Raw genomic sequence first — 19,572 nt, 5'->3', positions numbered from 1 at the left:
ATGTCGACATTCACGTAGTCGCTTGGTGTATGTCCGAAATATTTGCTAAATACCCTTATTTCTGACTCTCACCGGTGAATGTCAACAATCACATAGTCGCTTTGGTGAATGTCCGAAATATTCGTTATACCCAATTTTGTATTAGTTTATTCGTTAATATTATTATATTTATTAGACATATTTATATTTATTCTATATTTTAATACTTACTGACGTACCCGTATGCCCTAAATTGGGGCAGGTCGGGGTAAATATTTCATAGATTAAAGGAAACATCAGTGTTTGGAGTATCGGGAAAATATATACCGGGCAATGGCACTTGACCTTAAAAAAACATCAGTGTAGGGTATACCGGGCAAATGTATACCGGGCAGTGGCACTTAACCTTAAAGAACCTTAGTGTAGGATTAAAATATCGAATAAATGTAATTATATCCACGAATAAACTCATATCAAATAGAATATAATAAATATTTCGGACATTCACCAAAGCATATCTGTGATTGTCGACATATACCGGTGAGGGTCCGAATGTACAGGAATGTAATGAAATATTCGATCTTTCACTGACATATTTGGTGTTTGTCGACATTCACCGGTGAAAGTCAACAACCACCGATTTCGGTCTTTCGCCGTGACATATATATACATATATATATATATATATATATATATAACAAATAGTATCTGGAAAAAGCCACGCCACTTGTGTCCTAGTGTTATGTATCAGGGTCTTTCTGTAGGGAATTACTTACTTGTAAGATTTTCAACTACGCAACAGAAGGGGTGTCTTCATTGATTCGCTACATGGCGCCATATCTCATTAAAAAAATCTTTTCTGATAACTAATACTTCCAACATTGATTGTACATTAACTGTAATAGTATTCAATTGTAAATTGAATATTTATGAAACAGTGAAAATAAAAGAACACCTGCGGAAAATGGTTTTAAGAAGTAAAATGGCAGCATGGACTAGCATCAACATTAAAAATTTGATTTTGTATCAGCATGAACAAAATAACAAAGATGATTATAAAAATATAAAAGAGAACATGGATTGGACTGATAAAATAAACATAAAACATAAAGCAAAGGCGAGAACATGAAATTGTGTAACCATAAGAACAATGCCAAATGTGTTCGCTGAAGATAATGTAACTGAAGGTAAAGACGCGTAATCTCAGTATAATGTTTCAACTTTTTTTTTTTTTTGCGTCTAGCGATAATTTTTAAAAGCTTTTCCGTCCTCTGGGTGTACTATAGTTTTTGGCAATAAACTTTATCACGTTATTTTCTTTTTGGAGTGATAGTAGTCATTGCTTATCCGAAAGCTTGACAGTAAATCAATATAAATAAGAAATAATAACCTCCCTTAAAGAATTCTCTCAGTGTTATTTCGTAATGTGTAGTGTTCGTGGATGTATGAAATGGGTCCTGACTGTAACAAGATGAAAACTGTTTTGAGATATTTCTGAAAAATATTTCTTGAAAATCATTTTTTTTTTCCTAATGAAGAAACATTACTTTGATGTTTTTTCAATGTTTATTTTTATGAAAATGATTTTCCTTGATTGAGGATATAAAAAAATAAAAAATAATGGATTGCCTCAGAATGAATTGCACTTTTAACACTGAATTCTTTGTAAACATTTAAGAAACAAAAACAGCTTTATTAAATGACGACTTTAGGAATATTGTTCAAAGACAAAAAACTTGTTGCAAATCTTTCAGATTTTATGCATTTTTGTATTATATTAACCAAGTATACAAACCAAGTAGTTAACCAAGTATACAAAAAAGAATTTTATCTTAGTTTATTGAATATAAAAAATGTGTAAAGAAAATTGGGAGAAAGAAATTAAGCAGCATAAATAATAATAGTACTCACAAAAACATATTTTATTGAGTCCTTATCTGAAAAAAAAATTTATCAAACTCATGTGAAAGTTCGAGCCGTTTCTATTAGTTCTGGCTGTGAATGAAACGCTAGAATTTGAAAGATATAATGCCATAATACGCCAAGTGTTATGCATTAGAGATAGGCAACTTTTAAATTAAGACAAAACATCGCTGTTTTCAAATCAGGTATTTCAAAGTTATATAATTTTGGTGTATCCTGCAGAGTAGCTAATTCAGCATTTTATAGAATGTTTAAATTCATTATATGGGAAGACCATAATACACATGTAAAGGTTGTAACGATATGATTAATGTTTCCCATATTGAATATTCCAAGGGTTCCGTACATTTTTGAACTTAAATTTACATTCTAAAATACCAATCACAGGGCTTCCAGCTGCTACACTTTTTATAAAATATTTTATAGAGTGGTAGACAATTTAAAACTGAAACACTAAGGTTTTGAGAATTTTTGGTAATTTTGCCAACACTTTTAAAGAATAGCCATGAGAAAGCTGGAAGAAATGGCTTTTCATGTAAACTTTTGAATCATTTGCATGTAGTGGTGTGAAAAATAACTTTAAATCAAATTTACAAACCAAAGAATAATACATTAAAGCAAACTTAGCTAACACTATACGAAGTTTTTCCAAAAAGCGTAGAAAGTTGGCAACCCTGAAATCGGTCAACGAGCAACATTTATTTTTTCAATGTGAATGTATAGTAGAAACTTATATATAGAATTTTACTAAAAACCTAAACTTATTGTGGTCACACAACTTTGATGTCAACGGCTGGTTTCCCTTGGACTAGACATTCTGTACAATAACAAAATAATGTGTGTAGCAATTCTTTATATCATACATTGTGGAAAGAGCTTTCGTCAAATTCCATATAAAGTCTCGGTAAAATGCATAAAAATTCAAATATTTCACATTTTGCATAAAGACATCAAGCATTTCATGCAATGATTAGGCATTCTATACAATGTCTAGATATACATCAACGGTACATACGTTGATGAGCATCATTGACACCCATGCAATGTCAGTGGTATCAATGACATTAATACTTTACCCAAGAAAACAATGAAAAAACATTGAAAGATAAGTATGCAAATGTTAATTATTTACTTTTCAAATTTCAAAATTATTTATATATTTATATTTTTTAAATTATGCAGTGTAAAAAAAAGGAATTCTAAAAATTTAACAAAACTGTGTCAAAATAGCTCTGAAACAAATACAGCCGAATTTTAAAATACCATGTACTCTTTATTGAGTATAGTGAAATACTCAAAACTGCACATTCTCATTTTTGAGCAAAATACATAGCCTTTAAAATATCAATTCATTTTGAGTAATTTTTCTAAACAAGAGTGAGCGTAGTTTCAAAATGAATGCATGCTAGTTTGAGCATGGGCTATATTTGTTTCGGAGCTAGTTTGACATGTTTTTACTCTCAATTTCGAGAAACCTTTTTTTTTTCAGTGATTATACATGCAGCTCGTAGGATAATATTTCTTTAACGTCATGTTATGTTACTAATAAACATGCGTGTAAGTTTTTTCTGTAACTGTAGTGAAGTGTTCGAAATATATTGCAGCACTTACAGTTGACGGTGGAGGTGTAAAAGCAGCTGCAATACAACCAGATATTGGTGCAACAGATGGAATGATTCACATCATAGATCGCTTTCTTGGAATGCCTTATCAGACAATGTATTTGAAGCTTCAGACAGATCCTGATATGAGGTACGTCCTTATCTATATTTCATACTAGCTGAATGCGTACATTCTTTGTACAGGTTGGAAAATAAGTAAATAATCATCAAGTTAGTATTGATCAACATTACGAAATCATGCACAGAATTAAAAGACATAGGCCGATTTGTTATAAGTAATTGCCCTCCCAGATCTCTTAACGAGATTAGATTAAGCAAGACATGTTATTAGACGTTTGTCCTCTAAAAATTAAATATTAACATTTAGCATAACGTCCATACAATACAGGTCGCTGATTATGCCACATTAGGTCGATTTTTTTTCCAATGGCTAATTAGTTAGAAGCCTAAAGAATTTTATAAATCATCCTATTATTCGATTTCTTTAAAGTTTAATGTAGGGGCCGGGATAGCCTGGTTGGTAGGGCACTGGGCCCATGTCCAATAAGTAGTGGGTTCGATGCCTGCCTGCCGAAGACTCCCCATGTAGTAAATGGTTGGAAACGAACAAGCAGATAATTTAGCTAAAGAGGCAATTAATACGGGTCAATTTTTTAAAATCAAAGTTCCACACTCATTTATTAAGTTTAAAGCTAAAACACAAATTAAAAAGGACTGGCAACACTACTGGCATCATCACAAACCGAAATCTGGAACATTAATCAGAGAAATTTTACCAGATGTCTCATTTAAACCTTTGGAATGGAATAGGCAGCTAATCCTCTTCTTTACAGAGCATGGCCCCTTTAAAGCATATCTAAAGCGATTCTGCGTGGCAACTGACAATATGTGTACCTGTGGAGGAGTAGGAACAGTGTGGCATTATGCAATAGAATGTCCGCTTACCACATCCTACCACTTTAAACAACCGAAGCTAGAATTCCTCATAGCCTGGAAGAGATCCATCTGTAAGAATCCAAAGTTGAAACAGAAGGCAACCAACCTCATTAATTTTCTAGAAAAATACGAGGAAATTCTGAAATAATTTTCATGAAAAAATGACAAAATTATGCAATATTGAGCAACAACCACAACTAAACTTGGCCAATTAGCTCTGGATACTTTTTAATCAAATGCCCTAACAAATAGAATAATCGTTTCTTTTTTTNTCATTTCGACGACAGGGCGTTTCCTCGACAGGGTCAATTCATCGGCAAGGTCATTTATTTCGTCGACAAGGTCATTTCATCGATATTACGCCAACTAGGTCATTTCATCGGCAAGATCATTTCGTCGACGGGATCATTTCATTGACAAGGCCATTTCGTTGACAAAGAAAAGGTTATTTCGTAGGCAAAGTCATGCGTAATTTTGAAACTAGTTTTATGATTTTTTTTTACGTTAAACGTTATCCCTTGCACTTCTTTGTTAAGCAGCTAATCCTCTTCTTTACAGAGCATGGCCCCTTTAAAGCGTATCTAAAGCGATTCTGCCTGGCAACTCACAATACATGTGCCTGTGGAGGAGTAGGAACAGTGTGGCATTATGCAATAGAATGTCCGCTTACCACATCCTACCACTTTAAACAACCGAAGCTAGAATTCCTCATAGCCTGGAAGAGATCCATCTGTAAGAATACAAAGTTGAAACAGAAGGCAACCAACCTCATTAATTTTCTAGAAGAATACGAGGAAATCCTGAAATAATTTTCATAAAAAAATGACAAAACTATGCAATATTGAGCAACAACCACAATTAAACTTGGCCAATTAGCTCTGGATACTTTTTAATCAAATGCCCTAACAAATTGAATAATCGCTTCTTTTTTTTCTTTTTTTTTTCATATTTCTTTTTATTTTCTTCTCTTTTTCGTTTCTATTTGCTATTTTTTCCTCTCTTTTTTCTATCTGTCTCGTCTTCCAACCTTAACCGTTAACCGATAAATGCCCTTTTAGGGGCATAGGCGCGGTGTTAAATGTTGGTGTGTGTGTAGTAAATGGTGACTGATGCACGTTAAATCTGCCGGGGACGTGAAGTCTTCCAAGTTCCCATAACAAATCAATACCTCAATACCCTGACTAAACTACCAGAACTATATTTTCCTGATAGAGCTACACGTCGTACTGAAATAAACATACTAATTCGATGAAAAAAGGGACATGTTTATTTAGCAAAAGTAAGTTTACGTATCTAATTCTATTGTTAAATAAATTATTATCACTAATTAATTTCATTAATATATTTGATGTTAGAACCATTATGATAGGTGATATATACTTAGTCTGTAAAAATCCAATCACTAGAAAAATTATTCGGAATAAAATCTTTTTTATTTTGAGCATTGTACCAATAAATTTTTGAAATTAGTTTGAGCTGGTTATAAAAATACCTGCCTTATACATAATTTGGAGTCATATTAGTTAGTTCAAATTTATTTTTGATTAATTAAAAGGAAGGTAAATCAAATAAAACATGTAATAAGTATGTATAGTATCCTGGTCACAGTTGGGACAATAAACTTTTGTCACTGCTCTTACTGTATCAATTAAATAATGAACAGGAAAAAAATAATTCTTATTTCTTGTATCACTTCTTATTTTAAAACTTCCCATTAAGAAAAATAAAACTTAATGCCACTTGCCACAAGAATTAATTTATAGGTTTGTACTTTTCTTCTTATTTCAAAACAATAAACCTGTAAACTTCAATAAAGTATTTAATATAAAAAAATTTAAGTCGCAATTAAAAATAAATATCTGTAAGCTGGGTTTAAGATAATTATTTTTCAAGGCATTATTTAAGCTTCTTAAATATTTCCCCGCATCTAGAGGAGGACTTTACCAATAATTAATTTATTAATAACACGAAATGGAGATTATTTTCATAGTAGAAAAAACGGTTCGAATTTAATTAGCTTAACAAATTACCACAGTTTTGAAGAAGGTAGTAGAAATTAATTTTTCATGCTAGAGTTTGTTTATAAAAAATTGCTAGAAATTAATTACTGACAACAGTAGTTGAAAAAAATTTTTGATCTCTTGCGTTCTAATTTATAAGTCAGAACACGAAATTATTAATCTTTTAGTTCATTCCTAAAAAGAACTATTCTAAATTGAAAAAAAAATAAACATGGCATAAAGAAATTAAAAGTTATAGCAATGGCAATTTTTTTTCTTTTAAAAACAGGATCAAGGATCAATATAAAAAATAACACCAAATAATATATATTATAATACATTATCAGATACTTAACATTTTTCTTTGTTCATTTTCTGTTATAAAATTAAAAAGTATAAAAAAGATCCACTTTGAATACTAAACCTCGAAGCTAAGCTTTTATTTTAAAGTATATACTTTCTGTCTTCGTAAAAATATATACATCCTTTTAATAAAATAATATTAAACTTAAGACAAATTTTTATTGGGACCTAAGAAAATTAATTGTAATGTGTTTGCAATAATTTATTTCATGAGACATGAGAATAGTGTATACAAATGGAATATTTCTGTTATAACTCGAAATTCATTAGTAATTATTGGTAGATTGACAAAACTGTGTTACACTTTCATACGTGATTGCGTAACAAATCAGTTGACTGCTAATTAACAAATTTAAAAACAATATTTTTGTGGTGGAAAAATGTTATTAATTTTTGCTTTAATTTCAATTTCAGACTATTTTTATTCATCATTTTGAATAGTAAGAGTTATTATATTATGAAGGAACATTCTTATTAAATATTTTAATCGTCATATTTCATTTGCCTTCCTTTTAATCAACTAATAATGGGTTTAAAAGAATTAATGGAGGTACTGGATTCGACAGAGCTAGTGTGGAGAAGGAGGTGTGGGCCTACTGTTGATTTGTAATTTATTAACGGAATCTTTTAGTGGTAGTAAATATTCGTTAATGCTAACAAAAAGTTCTTTTTTTAAAAAACCACTGTTTATAGATGCATGGTTGAGCACAGTTTTTTACTGATAAATTATTTTCTTTGCAAACTAACGTAAACTGATGATCTCAAGTTTATTAAATACTGTGAACTTTGTTTTATTTTTGTTACCATTAATTAAAGTGTTCTTCTACAGGACCCTAAATAATCGACTTTCTTTCTACGGAACCTCCACTTTATATATAAAGTTTATTAAAGTAATTTCATAAGGTTAGCCTATAGAAGACTATAAGTTAGAAGAATGAAGATTTTTCATCGTTTTATCATTAATCTAAATTAGGTTTTGCGTCCGATAGTTAAATTTGTCGATAGTCGATTATTGACATCGATTATCGATAATTGATTTGTCGATTGATTTGTCAATTGCTATGTCTAGTCTAGTTATGAATTTGTCTTTTGCTATATCTAGTCTACTATATACATATGTTGAAATTGAACAAAATAAGTCGAATTATGGTTTATTTCGTAATGAAAACTTAAAAGAGCTGCTATAAACATTGAAAATGGCTATTTGAGAAACACATAGTTGTTCATTAATGAATTTTGTTATTTTATTTTGATTTGAAAAGAGCAATAGGAAATAAGAATGCAATATTTCATAAATGTTTGTTATTTTCATAATTCTGTTCTTTTCATAATTTATTCCATATATTGTTATTGGAAGTATTATATTTACTTTTAAAAAATGCCATTTTCAATGCATTAACATTTCACTTGATATAATTTCATAAAGGCTACAGAAAGACTAAATAAATTATGAATTATTGATTGAATCCAAATATAATCAGAGGTCTCTTCAGTGGTCATAAAAAGTACTAACTCGCGGAACCTCTTTAATTCTTCCGCGGAACCCTAGGTTTCCACGGAACACCACTTGGGAACAGCTGTCCTAGGAATCCAAGTACAATATTTACAGAAGATGAAATAATAGATTCCTACAATAAAGTGCTTATGCATTAACAATGAATAACTAGTCAATTCTTCATGTTATGACATAACTAAATTAACTATTAACCGAACCTGAAGCCAAAAAGTAAATATTTGCCAAAAAATAATCATAAAATTTTTTTTTAAGATTTGCATTTGGTGGAAGACTTTCGAAAATTGACGAATGCTTTTGATATTTGTTTAATTTACTGGCTAATTTGAAATCCTTAGCTTGGGCTCTGAATACTGAACAGTTTTTGTGTATTAAGGGGGACTCCCCTAAGATGGTAAAATATAAACGTTTTTCTTAAATTTTTTTTATGTAATAGAGACAATGCATAGATTCCTTGCTTTTTTATGTTATTTAGCTACAATTTAAGTCTATTTTAAAAAAAAAAATTTGCAAAATAATAAAAAATAAGTTGGTGGCAGCTCCGCGTGTGGCTGGTCATCAAAGAGTAGCACCTCACTGGCCTCATGAATTTAGAAGTCCTGAAGCATAGGAAAACGATTTTGCTTAGATTTTCTGAAACATAAGGACATTATCTAAAAAGGACATTATCTTTTTGATATTTGCAAAATTACCAAAATGGCGGTAACTTAAGAAAAAAGCTAAGTTTTTCATTAAAAAAATATTCATTAAAATACCAATATAAAATCGAAATATAAAAATATCAAAATTATCTTACGCTACTTTCTAAAAAATATTTTATTACGTAATTCAAAATAAAGAACAGTTTATTTGATTATATAAATCATGAGAAAAACGTTAGATCAGGTCAAAAAACAGCGTTATGAGAAAAACGTGTTTAAAGTTTTGACTTATGGTAGGGGAAAACGTTTAATTTCATATATATAATGGTCGATAAAGGAAATGCCTACAATAAGTTTCTATATACAGTCAACAGAATGGATGAGACACAAAACGAATGTCGCCCCTCCTAATCTGGCTGAGCGGGCCTTTCTACCTGCTTAGCGACGACTCTCTATTTTCCTGTATAATTTCCAAACGAAGTTAGGTACCGAGAAATCGTTTTAGGCAGACATTAAGAAGGGTACAAAGATTCGAATTTTTGAAGTATTCTGGGTGGGGTTCCCCCTTAAATGCTACTTAATCTCGTGATTTCAAGCAATCAAACCTAGTGATAATTTTTTTATGTTATTAAGAAACATTAAATAGTCATTTTTGCATTTAAAATATTGAAAAAAAAGTTTAAAAAATGGTGGCATTTTTTCGCGTTAATTTGTTTCTTAAAAAAGTTATATACGCACTTTCGTCATAAAAACAAATATTTTTTTCTTAAAAAAAAAGGTATATACTTCAGAAACAGTCCTAACTTGATTTTTTCGAATTAAAGAGATTGCTAAACAAAAAAATATCCACTATATATAACCTTACATTTTTTTGTCCTTCAATTTATCATTGTGGTCAGTCATTGTATTACACTAATATAACTAAAAACTAACTCTATTTTTAGCATCACGTATCAAATGTGTGAGCAAGATGATTGGTGCGCACTACTGGATGAAAGTGATAAACGGTTCACATTCTTTGTACCGGGAAACGAAGCTTGGCATCATCTCAAACATGAAATGCCCACAGAGTTCAAGCAGCTCACAATGGGAGTATTTCCATACCATGTCCATAAAGTAAGTACTTTAAAAACGAAATCAACCAAAAAGATTATCAAAATTTTAAAAGTTTCAAAGACTATCAGCTGAATAATACAATACGCGGCTATTAATTTCCAGGACTGATTTATTATCTCTTGAAAATATTGCATAAATAACACAACCTTTCAACATGTTCGAAGTAAACTCTACCTACCGTAATGTATTGTGCAGGATATTCACGTACCAGGGCTCAAACTTAATGGTTTAAGGAGTGACCTCAAATATGCTAATTAGTTAACTCAAACGACAACATTTTAAGTTATAAAATCAGACAGAAAACCGTACTGAATAAACATACCATTTTTTGGCCGATTTACATATATGACCCTCTAATTAGGCGCAATCTGGCAAATGTGGTACCAATAGTTTAGTCAGGTAAGCGGTGCAATATTTAGACTTAATTTTACTTTTTACGCATTTTGTATTACCTCGAAAGCATTTTAAATGAATTGAAATATTTTCGCATACAATTATAAAGTTTTTTTATCCAAAACTAATTCAAGGCAAAAAAAAACTTAATGATTGTTTATTACTTTCATTATTTCATTTAATTGTAATCGAAAAAATTTTGAATTGTGAAGTAAAGTTTTTACATCACTTTAAAAAATGTAATTTTGTATATCAAAAAAAAAATTTTGAGAATCGGTTGAATAGTGTCTGAGATAGCGAATTTTAAATATACGATTTTTTTTTTTAATTGACTTACATACGGATTCGATTTTTCCAAAATCATTCGAAATCATTAAAATGTTTGATTTTGAGCTGCAAAAATTACATTTTTTAAAATTGTTTTAAAAATGGCCTTACAATTCGAAATTTTTTTGAATATTATTATACTTTTCGACTGTTATTGTACAAACGTTGTACAGCTCTCCTGTAAACTATTGGTACCATATTTATCAGATTGCGGCTACTCTCTATATTTTTAGTGTCCCAAATCCGCCTAGAAAAAGGCATGTTTATTCAAGGTAAGTACGTGTCTGACGTTTTGTGTCTGATTTCGTAATTTAAAATACGTCTACACCAACTAATTAGCATATTTAAGGTCACCCCTTTTGAACCATTAAGATTGAATCGTACTACGTAAAAATTCGATCATTAAAGATCAAAAGTTATTGAAAATTATAATGATTAAAGAGAGTAATGTTGACTCTGTCACAAAAATAAATTTTTTTTCGCAACTGATGTACTTGGATGTAAAAGTTTCAGAAACAATTTTTCATGTCCTAGTTTCGAATACTCTTTAGTTTTAACGTCGTATTTTTCTTAAAGCATCACCAGATTCATCTTTAAACCTTGTTCGTTTTGAAAACTTTCTAGTTTTGGAAGTTACGGAGATGAATACTCACCATAGTCTTCGAACTATATTGTTACAAATGTACTAACTGTATATGCTCGCATGTTTCGAATTATTCACCTCTTTAGCTTTTGAAAGAAATTCAAAGATCAAAATAAACTCTGACTGTGTTTCTATTTCCGAAACTGAAAAATTCACTGATGAAACCAAGTGTGAAGATGTCAGCAAAATTTAAAACGTTAAAGCCGTTTAAAAATTAAAAACTTGAAGAGCATTTCGAGAGAGGACTTTAAAAGTTGTTCTGAAACTTTAACTGCGAAGAACAGAAATATGTATCTTAAAGTACACAGCAAATGGAGGTTATTTTCAAACACACAACACTGGATATGTAATCCACATAGCACTAACGGAATAGTCTAGAAATTATTAGATCCGTTCTGGAAATTGGTAAATATACTTGTAGAAAAATTTAGACATCCTATATTATTTAAACAAATCCTTCATTGCTGCAGATCATTGCATTTGCAATCCAAAAGAAAACTCTTTGACTCTCTTTTTAAAAAAGAAAAAAATTATTAAACCATTCCAACTGATTCTTTTGTTGAATGGTCTCTAGTATTCAATATTCGATAACCTATGAATTCGATTTGGAGGGAGGAGGAGAATTATTTTAATTGTTTCTAATACAAATGTCTGATAAATATCATCATCGTAGTTCTGATTATGCCTGGATTGGTGCATGAGCTACTGAGTTTTGTTCTCCATTCTCTATTGTCCAAAGTCGCCACCCTTGCCAAGTTCTACCTGGACCATTCAAGTATATTCTTTGGTCCTCAACCGTTTTTCGCCTTAAATGCTTATGCTTACCCGATATTTCTGAGAATGTAGATTCATCGATAGTCATTAAAAAGAATATACTATACTCATATCTTCCAACTTCTCCCGCTTTTAGCAGGAGATCTTTCTTGGATATTTAAAGCGATCATAAATTTTATGCCATAGCACTTTATTTTTGATTTAACAAATTTGATTTGCATCGATTTCGATTACCATAAAATATAAACAATTTCAACAAAAACATAAAACTTCATAATATTATAGTTAAGGAAAAATTAATCATGTAAATCGTAGCGTTAACTGTTTTATTGCTACCATTTATTATAATATTATTGTCGGGAAATAGGACTTCTAACATGGCATATACGTAAGCAGGAAATTTTAATTTGCATCATAAAATATTTTACATGACACATATTTTAGAATCTTCTCTTTAAATTGTCGAATGTAAATAAATTTTTAATTATTTAAATGCTTAAAGATTTTGTTAAAGTCTGTATGCAAATAAAATTCCAATTAGAATTTCTTAAATTGCCAGTAAAGTAATTATAAACTTTCGACTGATTTTCAAAATACGCAGACTTTAATTGCTAGAAAAAAACCCGCAACTGTTCTAAAACCTAATTTAAAATGTCATCGACGTTCTATATTTGGATTACTAATGGCTAATGGAATATTTACTTTAAACTTTTTTTCTGCATTGTTTGCGAGAACTTATTTAATGCTAAAACTCAGAACTGTTTTGGTTCATGATTATTTTCCCTTAATAAAGCTTAAACATAAGTTTTCAAAGAATGTAATTCTTCTTAAAGAAGCAAACCATTTAGCTTTATGTTTAAAAATGAATCTAGCTAGAGTAATGGCTAATATAATTAAGCTTCGATTTCTCCACGAAAGTCTGTTATTAATAATACTATTAACTAATTTATTCCTAGCGTCCTTTTAAAAACGATATTTCTTTTTTTTTTTTAAAAAAAAAGGAGAAAAGTGGCAACATAAGCTTTATATTATTAGGATATATTTTACAAAACAAATATAGTTCTGTTTACCATAGCATATTAAGAATATAAATATTTATATTTGAATCTAAAAATAGATCACAGAGCTTCATTAAAGCTGATGTGGAATGCTTTTAACACCTTTTGATAACCGACGTTAAACAGTCAACCAGATTTTGCGTTTACGACTACTAATGTTCAACTCCGTAGCCTTGTAATTTGAACCCAATTCAGAAGACAAGGGAACTCCTGGATCAAGTATTGAGAGACATTTGCCTTCGTGGAGAACTTTTTGATGAAGCTAAACCGCGATTGCGTTACATGGAAAAGAAAACCACGAAAACCTTACACTGTTAGCCTGACAGCAAGGGGACTCTAACCAATGATCCATCTACCACTGAGGATATTTTACGTCAGCAATGTGTTGGGTGCGAGCCGGACGCGGAATGCGTATAAGCCAGCCATCGCTAGGATTAAAACCATTTCACCTCATTAGGATGTGAACGTTCTATTCCTGAGCTACCACGCCTCAGCTTTTAACGCTTGACAAAATCCAGTCCTGATATTTCATCAGAAAGGATAATAAAAATAAGCCGCTAAAAAGGACATTTCAATTTTACCTTTCTTCCAGCCGAAGTAAACTTTTTGTGACTAATGCTACTCAGCTCTTGCAAGGAACATTAGAACATAGTGAATATCTCTTAACCTCTTAACGATCGGTTAGTTTTCAAGAAAACGGTCATGAAAGTGCCTATTTTTTTGACTTTTGTATTTGTATTACGTATTTGATTAATGCTGACATCTAGTTTAAAATAAACTAACTATTTACAATTACCTTAAAAATATCCTGGTACTGCCATCTGGTGTGTAAAATGAGAAATAAAATGTTTTCCGGGCAAAAGAAATGAATTAGTTTTATTCTTATTGGTGCGGTACTACTGAACACTCAAGCCCGTCAATATCACGGGATCGAGAAATAGAGAGCAAAACCTCACTCCGACATTTTCACGGGAGCGAGAAGGAAAGGGTCAACTGATTCGTCTGAGACGATAGGTCGACTATGGGAAAATAAGTGAGTCGGGAATAAGTTGGAGGGAGAGGGGATGTCATGCACCATCTTTTGCAAGGTGCGGATACAATAATAATAATAATATATATTTCACTTATTAATAATTAGTGGTAGTTTCGGTGAGTATATTTCTTATGAAAGAAAAGTTGATATGAAATGTTCTTCTTTAACTTACAGCATTTGCAATAAAATAGTTTTAGTTATAGTTAACTACGAAAAATGTAGCTCTTCCGACCATTGTAATATTTATACTTTTTACCAAATTGTTTTGTAAAAATAAAATTCGAAAAACTATTGGAATTGCTAAGGCTGCAATGAATTCACATAGAAAACAGTTTGCTGTCATATTTGCTATTAATCTTCCTAAAACTAAGGCTTATCTTATCAGGCTTGACTGTAAAATATTTACTTTCGAAAAATATACTTGATGCAGCAAGACTTAAGCATAAATATTGTAGCGGCTTATTAGAGAAGATTAAAATTCCCTCGTAGCATCTTGCATGTTCTCGTTTGTATGTTCTGCGCAAGTTCAGAAAGAACAGAGATTGTTCTGCACAAGTTTAAAGAGAACAGAGATTGTTCTGCACAAGTTTAGAGAGGACAGAGATTGTTCTGCGCAAGTTCCAAGAGAACAGAGATTGTTCTGCGTAGTGGCTACAGAACATACGAGATGCTATGTAAAAAGAACTAAGCTTCTCTTGCATTTTGTGTTAAAACGTTGTTTTTGGAAAATAAATGATTTGTTGCCAAGAAATATAAAGGTATTGTTACAAATATTTTATTTTTCATTTTATAAACAGATTCTTGATCGTCATCTTGTTGTGAATAGAGAACTGAGAGCATCTGATTTAGAACGAACAAAAGAAATACAGATGGTACACAGTCATTTTAAAGTCAAGCATAGCAGTTATCCAAAAGGTAAGAGCACATTTTATTCTGCAACGAAGTTATATTAAGTTGTTACATAATACATATTGTTGTATAGTATGAAATATATACACTGTAACAAAATCGGCCTTTCCTATTAGTTTTCAATTGGTTCCTTGAACTTATTCATATTTTTAGAGAAAAATTGATTTTATATAATGCCCTAAAGAATAAATTCTGCGAAATGTTTTAACCCATCCAATTCTGTTTTTAATAAATGAATTAAGCATTTAATTTAGAATCAGAGATTCATTATACAGTGACATAAGTAATCTACGTCACAGCACTCCATTCCAAGTAGATTTACTAAGTCACCTACAATAAAAAAAATTCAGTACACTACAGTTATTTTTGCTGGAGGCTCCATAAAATTATCATTCATAATATTCCTTGTGCCAAAAGCCACAAAACATCTTAAATTCCTCACAAATTGTCCTGGTTCTCTTAATTTTAATAATTTAAACTTAGTAGATTTTTTTTATTTACTTCGCTCTCCATTTTGCACAGGGTTTTTATTACTTTATCCCTTGACATACGAAGACGTCTGGGAGACGTCCTTTGTTTCTTATGTCAAAACAATAATTGACGTGTCTCAGACGTCTTCATCACAGAGATGCCAACTTGCTCCAGACAGCAAATATATATTTTAAAGTGGTAGTTTATCAATTGTGATTCTTGGTTTAATAAATTCAATTTAGTAGATTTTTATCCATTATTTCTAATTAATTCATAGGCTAATATAATTCGCCACTTTATAATAGTTATGTCATGTCATGTCATGTCATGTTATACCTTTTAAAAAGCGAGCGAAGATAGTCAAATATTCGAAAAATTTAGTTAGTAGTTATTTACCGTTTCTTAATTATTTCGGCGTGCCCGGAGCAGTTGGCATCTGTCAGCATTCCGTTACGAGTTGTAGTTTACAGTGCAATCAAAGATCATTTCTATATCAAGAAATTAATAATTCCGCACAGTTTAGAGTTTTAAAATGATATGTCAAAGGATATGATATGTCAGCAAAACATTCCTCATTCAACATTTTTATCTTCCAGCATTTTTATTCATTTATTTTTTAATTGAATTTTCTAATCATTGGTCATTTTGGGGCACTAGTACAAGCTATTTTAATCATAATGAATCATGTATTAATTAAGCAAGTCCTTACAGGTTGAATAATAAACATTATTACATTACTATACTAAATGCTAGAAAATTATATTTCTAAAATTCAAATTGGTAAACACGTTTCCTCGATGAAAATATATAATATTTGTCACACTCACCATATCAATTTGAATATAATTTTATAACTTGTCTTTTTCCTTCCAAAAAAGGGTCAGTCTAGCAAAATTTAGAAAAAGCTTGGTTATTAAAGTTGTGCGTTTATTGAAAACGGAGAATCATTTCATCATTCATTTTTGACAATTTCAATAATAATGTTAGTCACATGTGTATATTAGTTTCATACGCGCGAAAAAAATGATTAATGATAAATAAATATTTTTCATTATTTTAATTTATTGAATTCTTTGTTTCAAACATTGTTTATGCATGTGCATTGTTGAATGTGTATGATCGACACATATTGTTGGGTTTTGCATGGCTGTTATGATGATAGAATTGATGTCATGTAGTGGTTGTTTCATGAATGTAAATATGACGCATGTTTTTCATTGTGTTGTTGTTGACTTGTAGTTATTTATTGTTTTGTAAATGAATTCATTTCATTGTATAATCAGATCAACAAGACGTCTCTGAGTATTTTCTGTTTTTAAATGTAAACTTTTTAAAGTACTGTTTCGTAAACATTCAAAACGACTTGAAAAACACTAATTAAAATGTCACAGGTGTTACTTTTTGCATATGCAATGTGTCTCATAATAACCACCCTTAATCAAAATATTTTTTAAACCTTTTCCAATATTAAGTTAAAAAAGCAAATACATTAGGTGTTATAGATTAATATTTCTGAGAAGAAAAGAAACTGAAACACAATCGAATTCTATAAAATCACTATCTAGGAAGATGGGATGAAATACATCAAAACCAATTTGAGTGCGTGATGAAACTTGTTGAGGTTCTTAATTATTGTCTTACAATTTCTCTCTTATTTCTTTAGGCAATCACCGAGGTTTTGATGTTTCCTGTAGTAATCCGTTAGATTTCGATAAGGCTATTATTAAATATTATTTTGCGATCCCTAACACACAACCTTTAACACCTTATTTTTGACAAGAATTCTAAACTTACATACTAGAAGCTGACATTACTTACACATTTTATATATTTTTAAATACTCATTGAATAACAAGTAAATTTTAGTAAGTCAGTAACGAGCAAAGCAAATTTTGAACTTATTATAAATTATGCAATTGCAATTTTGATTAATTGTGAACAATAATTATATTTTATTGAATTTTTTTTAATTATTAATAAATAAAACACTTATTAATCTATGATTAGTATTTTATTACAACTAATTTCATTTCATTGAATAAACTTTTATTTCACCTTTAACTGAGCCAAATATGATGATAACGCTATTCATTGCATTGATCAAATAAATATACAAAACAGTGTCTGTATAAAATAAACTAAAAAACGAAATTAATACTGCTAGTAGTTTACAAAATCAACTATGGAGTAAAATTAAAAACACATCTTTAAAATTTGGCATGGAACGTAATTATTCTAATTGTATTTATTAACAACTATTATAATTGTAAAATGCAAAAAAATACGAAGTAAATTCAACAGAGCTCAAGCATGCTAGTAAATGGAAGATAAATTTAAATGCTATTCGTTTAAGACAAAATTATTTTTTTGCAAATTAAACCGTAATATTTGACTATTTACTCTTAATTTTATTATCATTATTTTTATATTGAAATTTCAGTGCAGAACCTGGGTTAATAGCTACTCGTGAATTTGATTAACATACCAACCCTAATAAAGTTGTAAACATTATTGCCTAAACATGTTAGAAATGAGCCCAACTTTTTGTCATTGCAACTAAAAATCACAATTTTGAAACACGAGAAAAACAGGAAAATTATACCAGTACCTTGAGGGTTGCAGATTTTAAACACCTCCATCTCGAGTATGATGTGCCTCAAAATAATATCTCGGGATAAAAAAAAATAGAAGAATTGAAAATTGCAATAATACATGTATTTGTATCAATGTTCCTTTAGGTCACCTACTTCTTGAAGAAAAAAAAACAGTTTAAGCAACAGTTAAAACAGAAAATAGCAGTTTGATAAAATGTGAACGGGAAAAAAATAACCGTATGAACCGATATATCTTAAAAGTTCAGAAAATCGATAATCAGACGCACGATTATTCAACTCAAACACTTGGAGGTTACTAATTTTATACTCTCTTGTGCTCAGTAGACTCGAGTTGGAGGCGATTACTGTTATCTAATTACCCATAAGTAATCGATTCAAATCCAATTACAGAAATTGAGTTGCACAGCTCTGTTTGGGAATCAGAACATTTTTTTCTCATCAAGTTTCTAAAATTAGTAACAAAGTTGGTCAACAGATGGCACTGCTAGTTGGTAAAATCTATAAAAATAATGTATCCCAATTCTATCTACAAAATTGCTCCGTCTAAGGATTAAATAAACAGGTTTAGGTGCAAAATTGCGCTAGCATCGTTGTTTAAATTTGAAATAGTCTGACATGCATCAAAAAAAAAATCAAATCAGAAGCCAAAATATATGGTTAGTTTTGAAATTAATTAATAATGAGTAACCTCGTTTCTTAAGCAGAAAGCAGCAAGCCGTACATTTTTTGTATGGGTAATCTTAAAATTTTCTCTGATTTTTAAGGCACCCGGTAGCTAGTTATGACTTACGACCAAAATGGTAAAATTCCATACTACACACAGTATTCTATGTCACCATAAATTTTTATTTATGTATAAAAATGAAAAAATATCTAATTACATTAGTAGTATGTATAGTAAATAAGTTAAACTTTTTGAAAATTATTTGTATGTATCTAAATTTTAAATTTGCTATGTGTTGAAGTGTTTGTTTTTTGTATTTCAATGTCATGTTTTAGTTTTAGTTTTATTTTATATTTGCCTGCTTGAATGCCTGCATCTTATATATATTTTTTTACTTCACCTCTTTTAATGGCTGCACTCAGAAATGGGCAATTTATCCGAAGGTTTGCCTCCTATGGGTGAGTATGCTTTACTGCATGCAATTAGTACACTGCTTGTCTTCACCTAATTTATTTATTACATGTTTGTACAAAACTGTAACATATAAATTATAAACTTCAGCGCACTCACCACTAAATTTGAAACATATATA

At 30.3% G+C, this 19,572-nt stretch overlaps 1 protein-coding gene across 4 annotated transcripts in view; it reads left to right on the top strand.

Moving 5' to 3' along the window:
- Window positions 1-19,572, top strand: part of LOC107437726 (fasciclin-1) — a 480,484-nt gene that overhangs the window by 453,859 nt on the left and 7,053 nt on the right. For 2 of the 4 annotated variants that reach the window (XM_043039551.2, XM_043039552.2), the window contains exons 10-13: window positions 3,507-3,654; window positions 9,922-10,093; window positions 15,119-15,236; window positions 19,403-19,438. In XM_043039551.2, coding sequence (XP_042895485.1) covers window positions 3,507-3,654; window positions 9,922-10,093; window positions 15,119-15,236; window positions 19,403-19,438 — 474 coding nt within the window. The remainder of the gene's footprint in view (window positions 1-3,506; window positions 3,655-9,921; window positions 10,094-15,118; window positions 15,237-19,402; window positions 19,439-19,572) is intronic. The other 2 variants (XM_071184976.1, XM_043039553.2) reach the window with 1 other exon arrangement.

Source organism: Parasteatoda tepidariorum, chromosome 9, assembly GCF_043381705.1.
Source record: "Parasteatoda tepidariorum isolate YZ-2023 chromosome 9, CAS_Ptep_4.0, whole genome shotgun sequence".
Classification (NCBI taxonomy): domain Eukaryota; kingdom Metazoa; phylum Arthropoda; class Arachnida; order Araneae; family Theridiidae; genus Parasteatoda; species Parasteatoda tepidariorum.
This window is presented reverse-complemented; position numbering and strand designations above follow the sequence as displayed.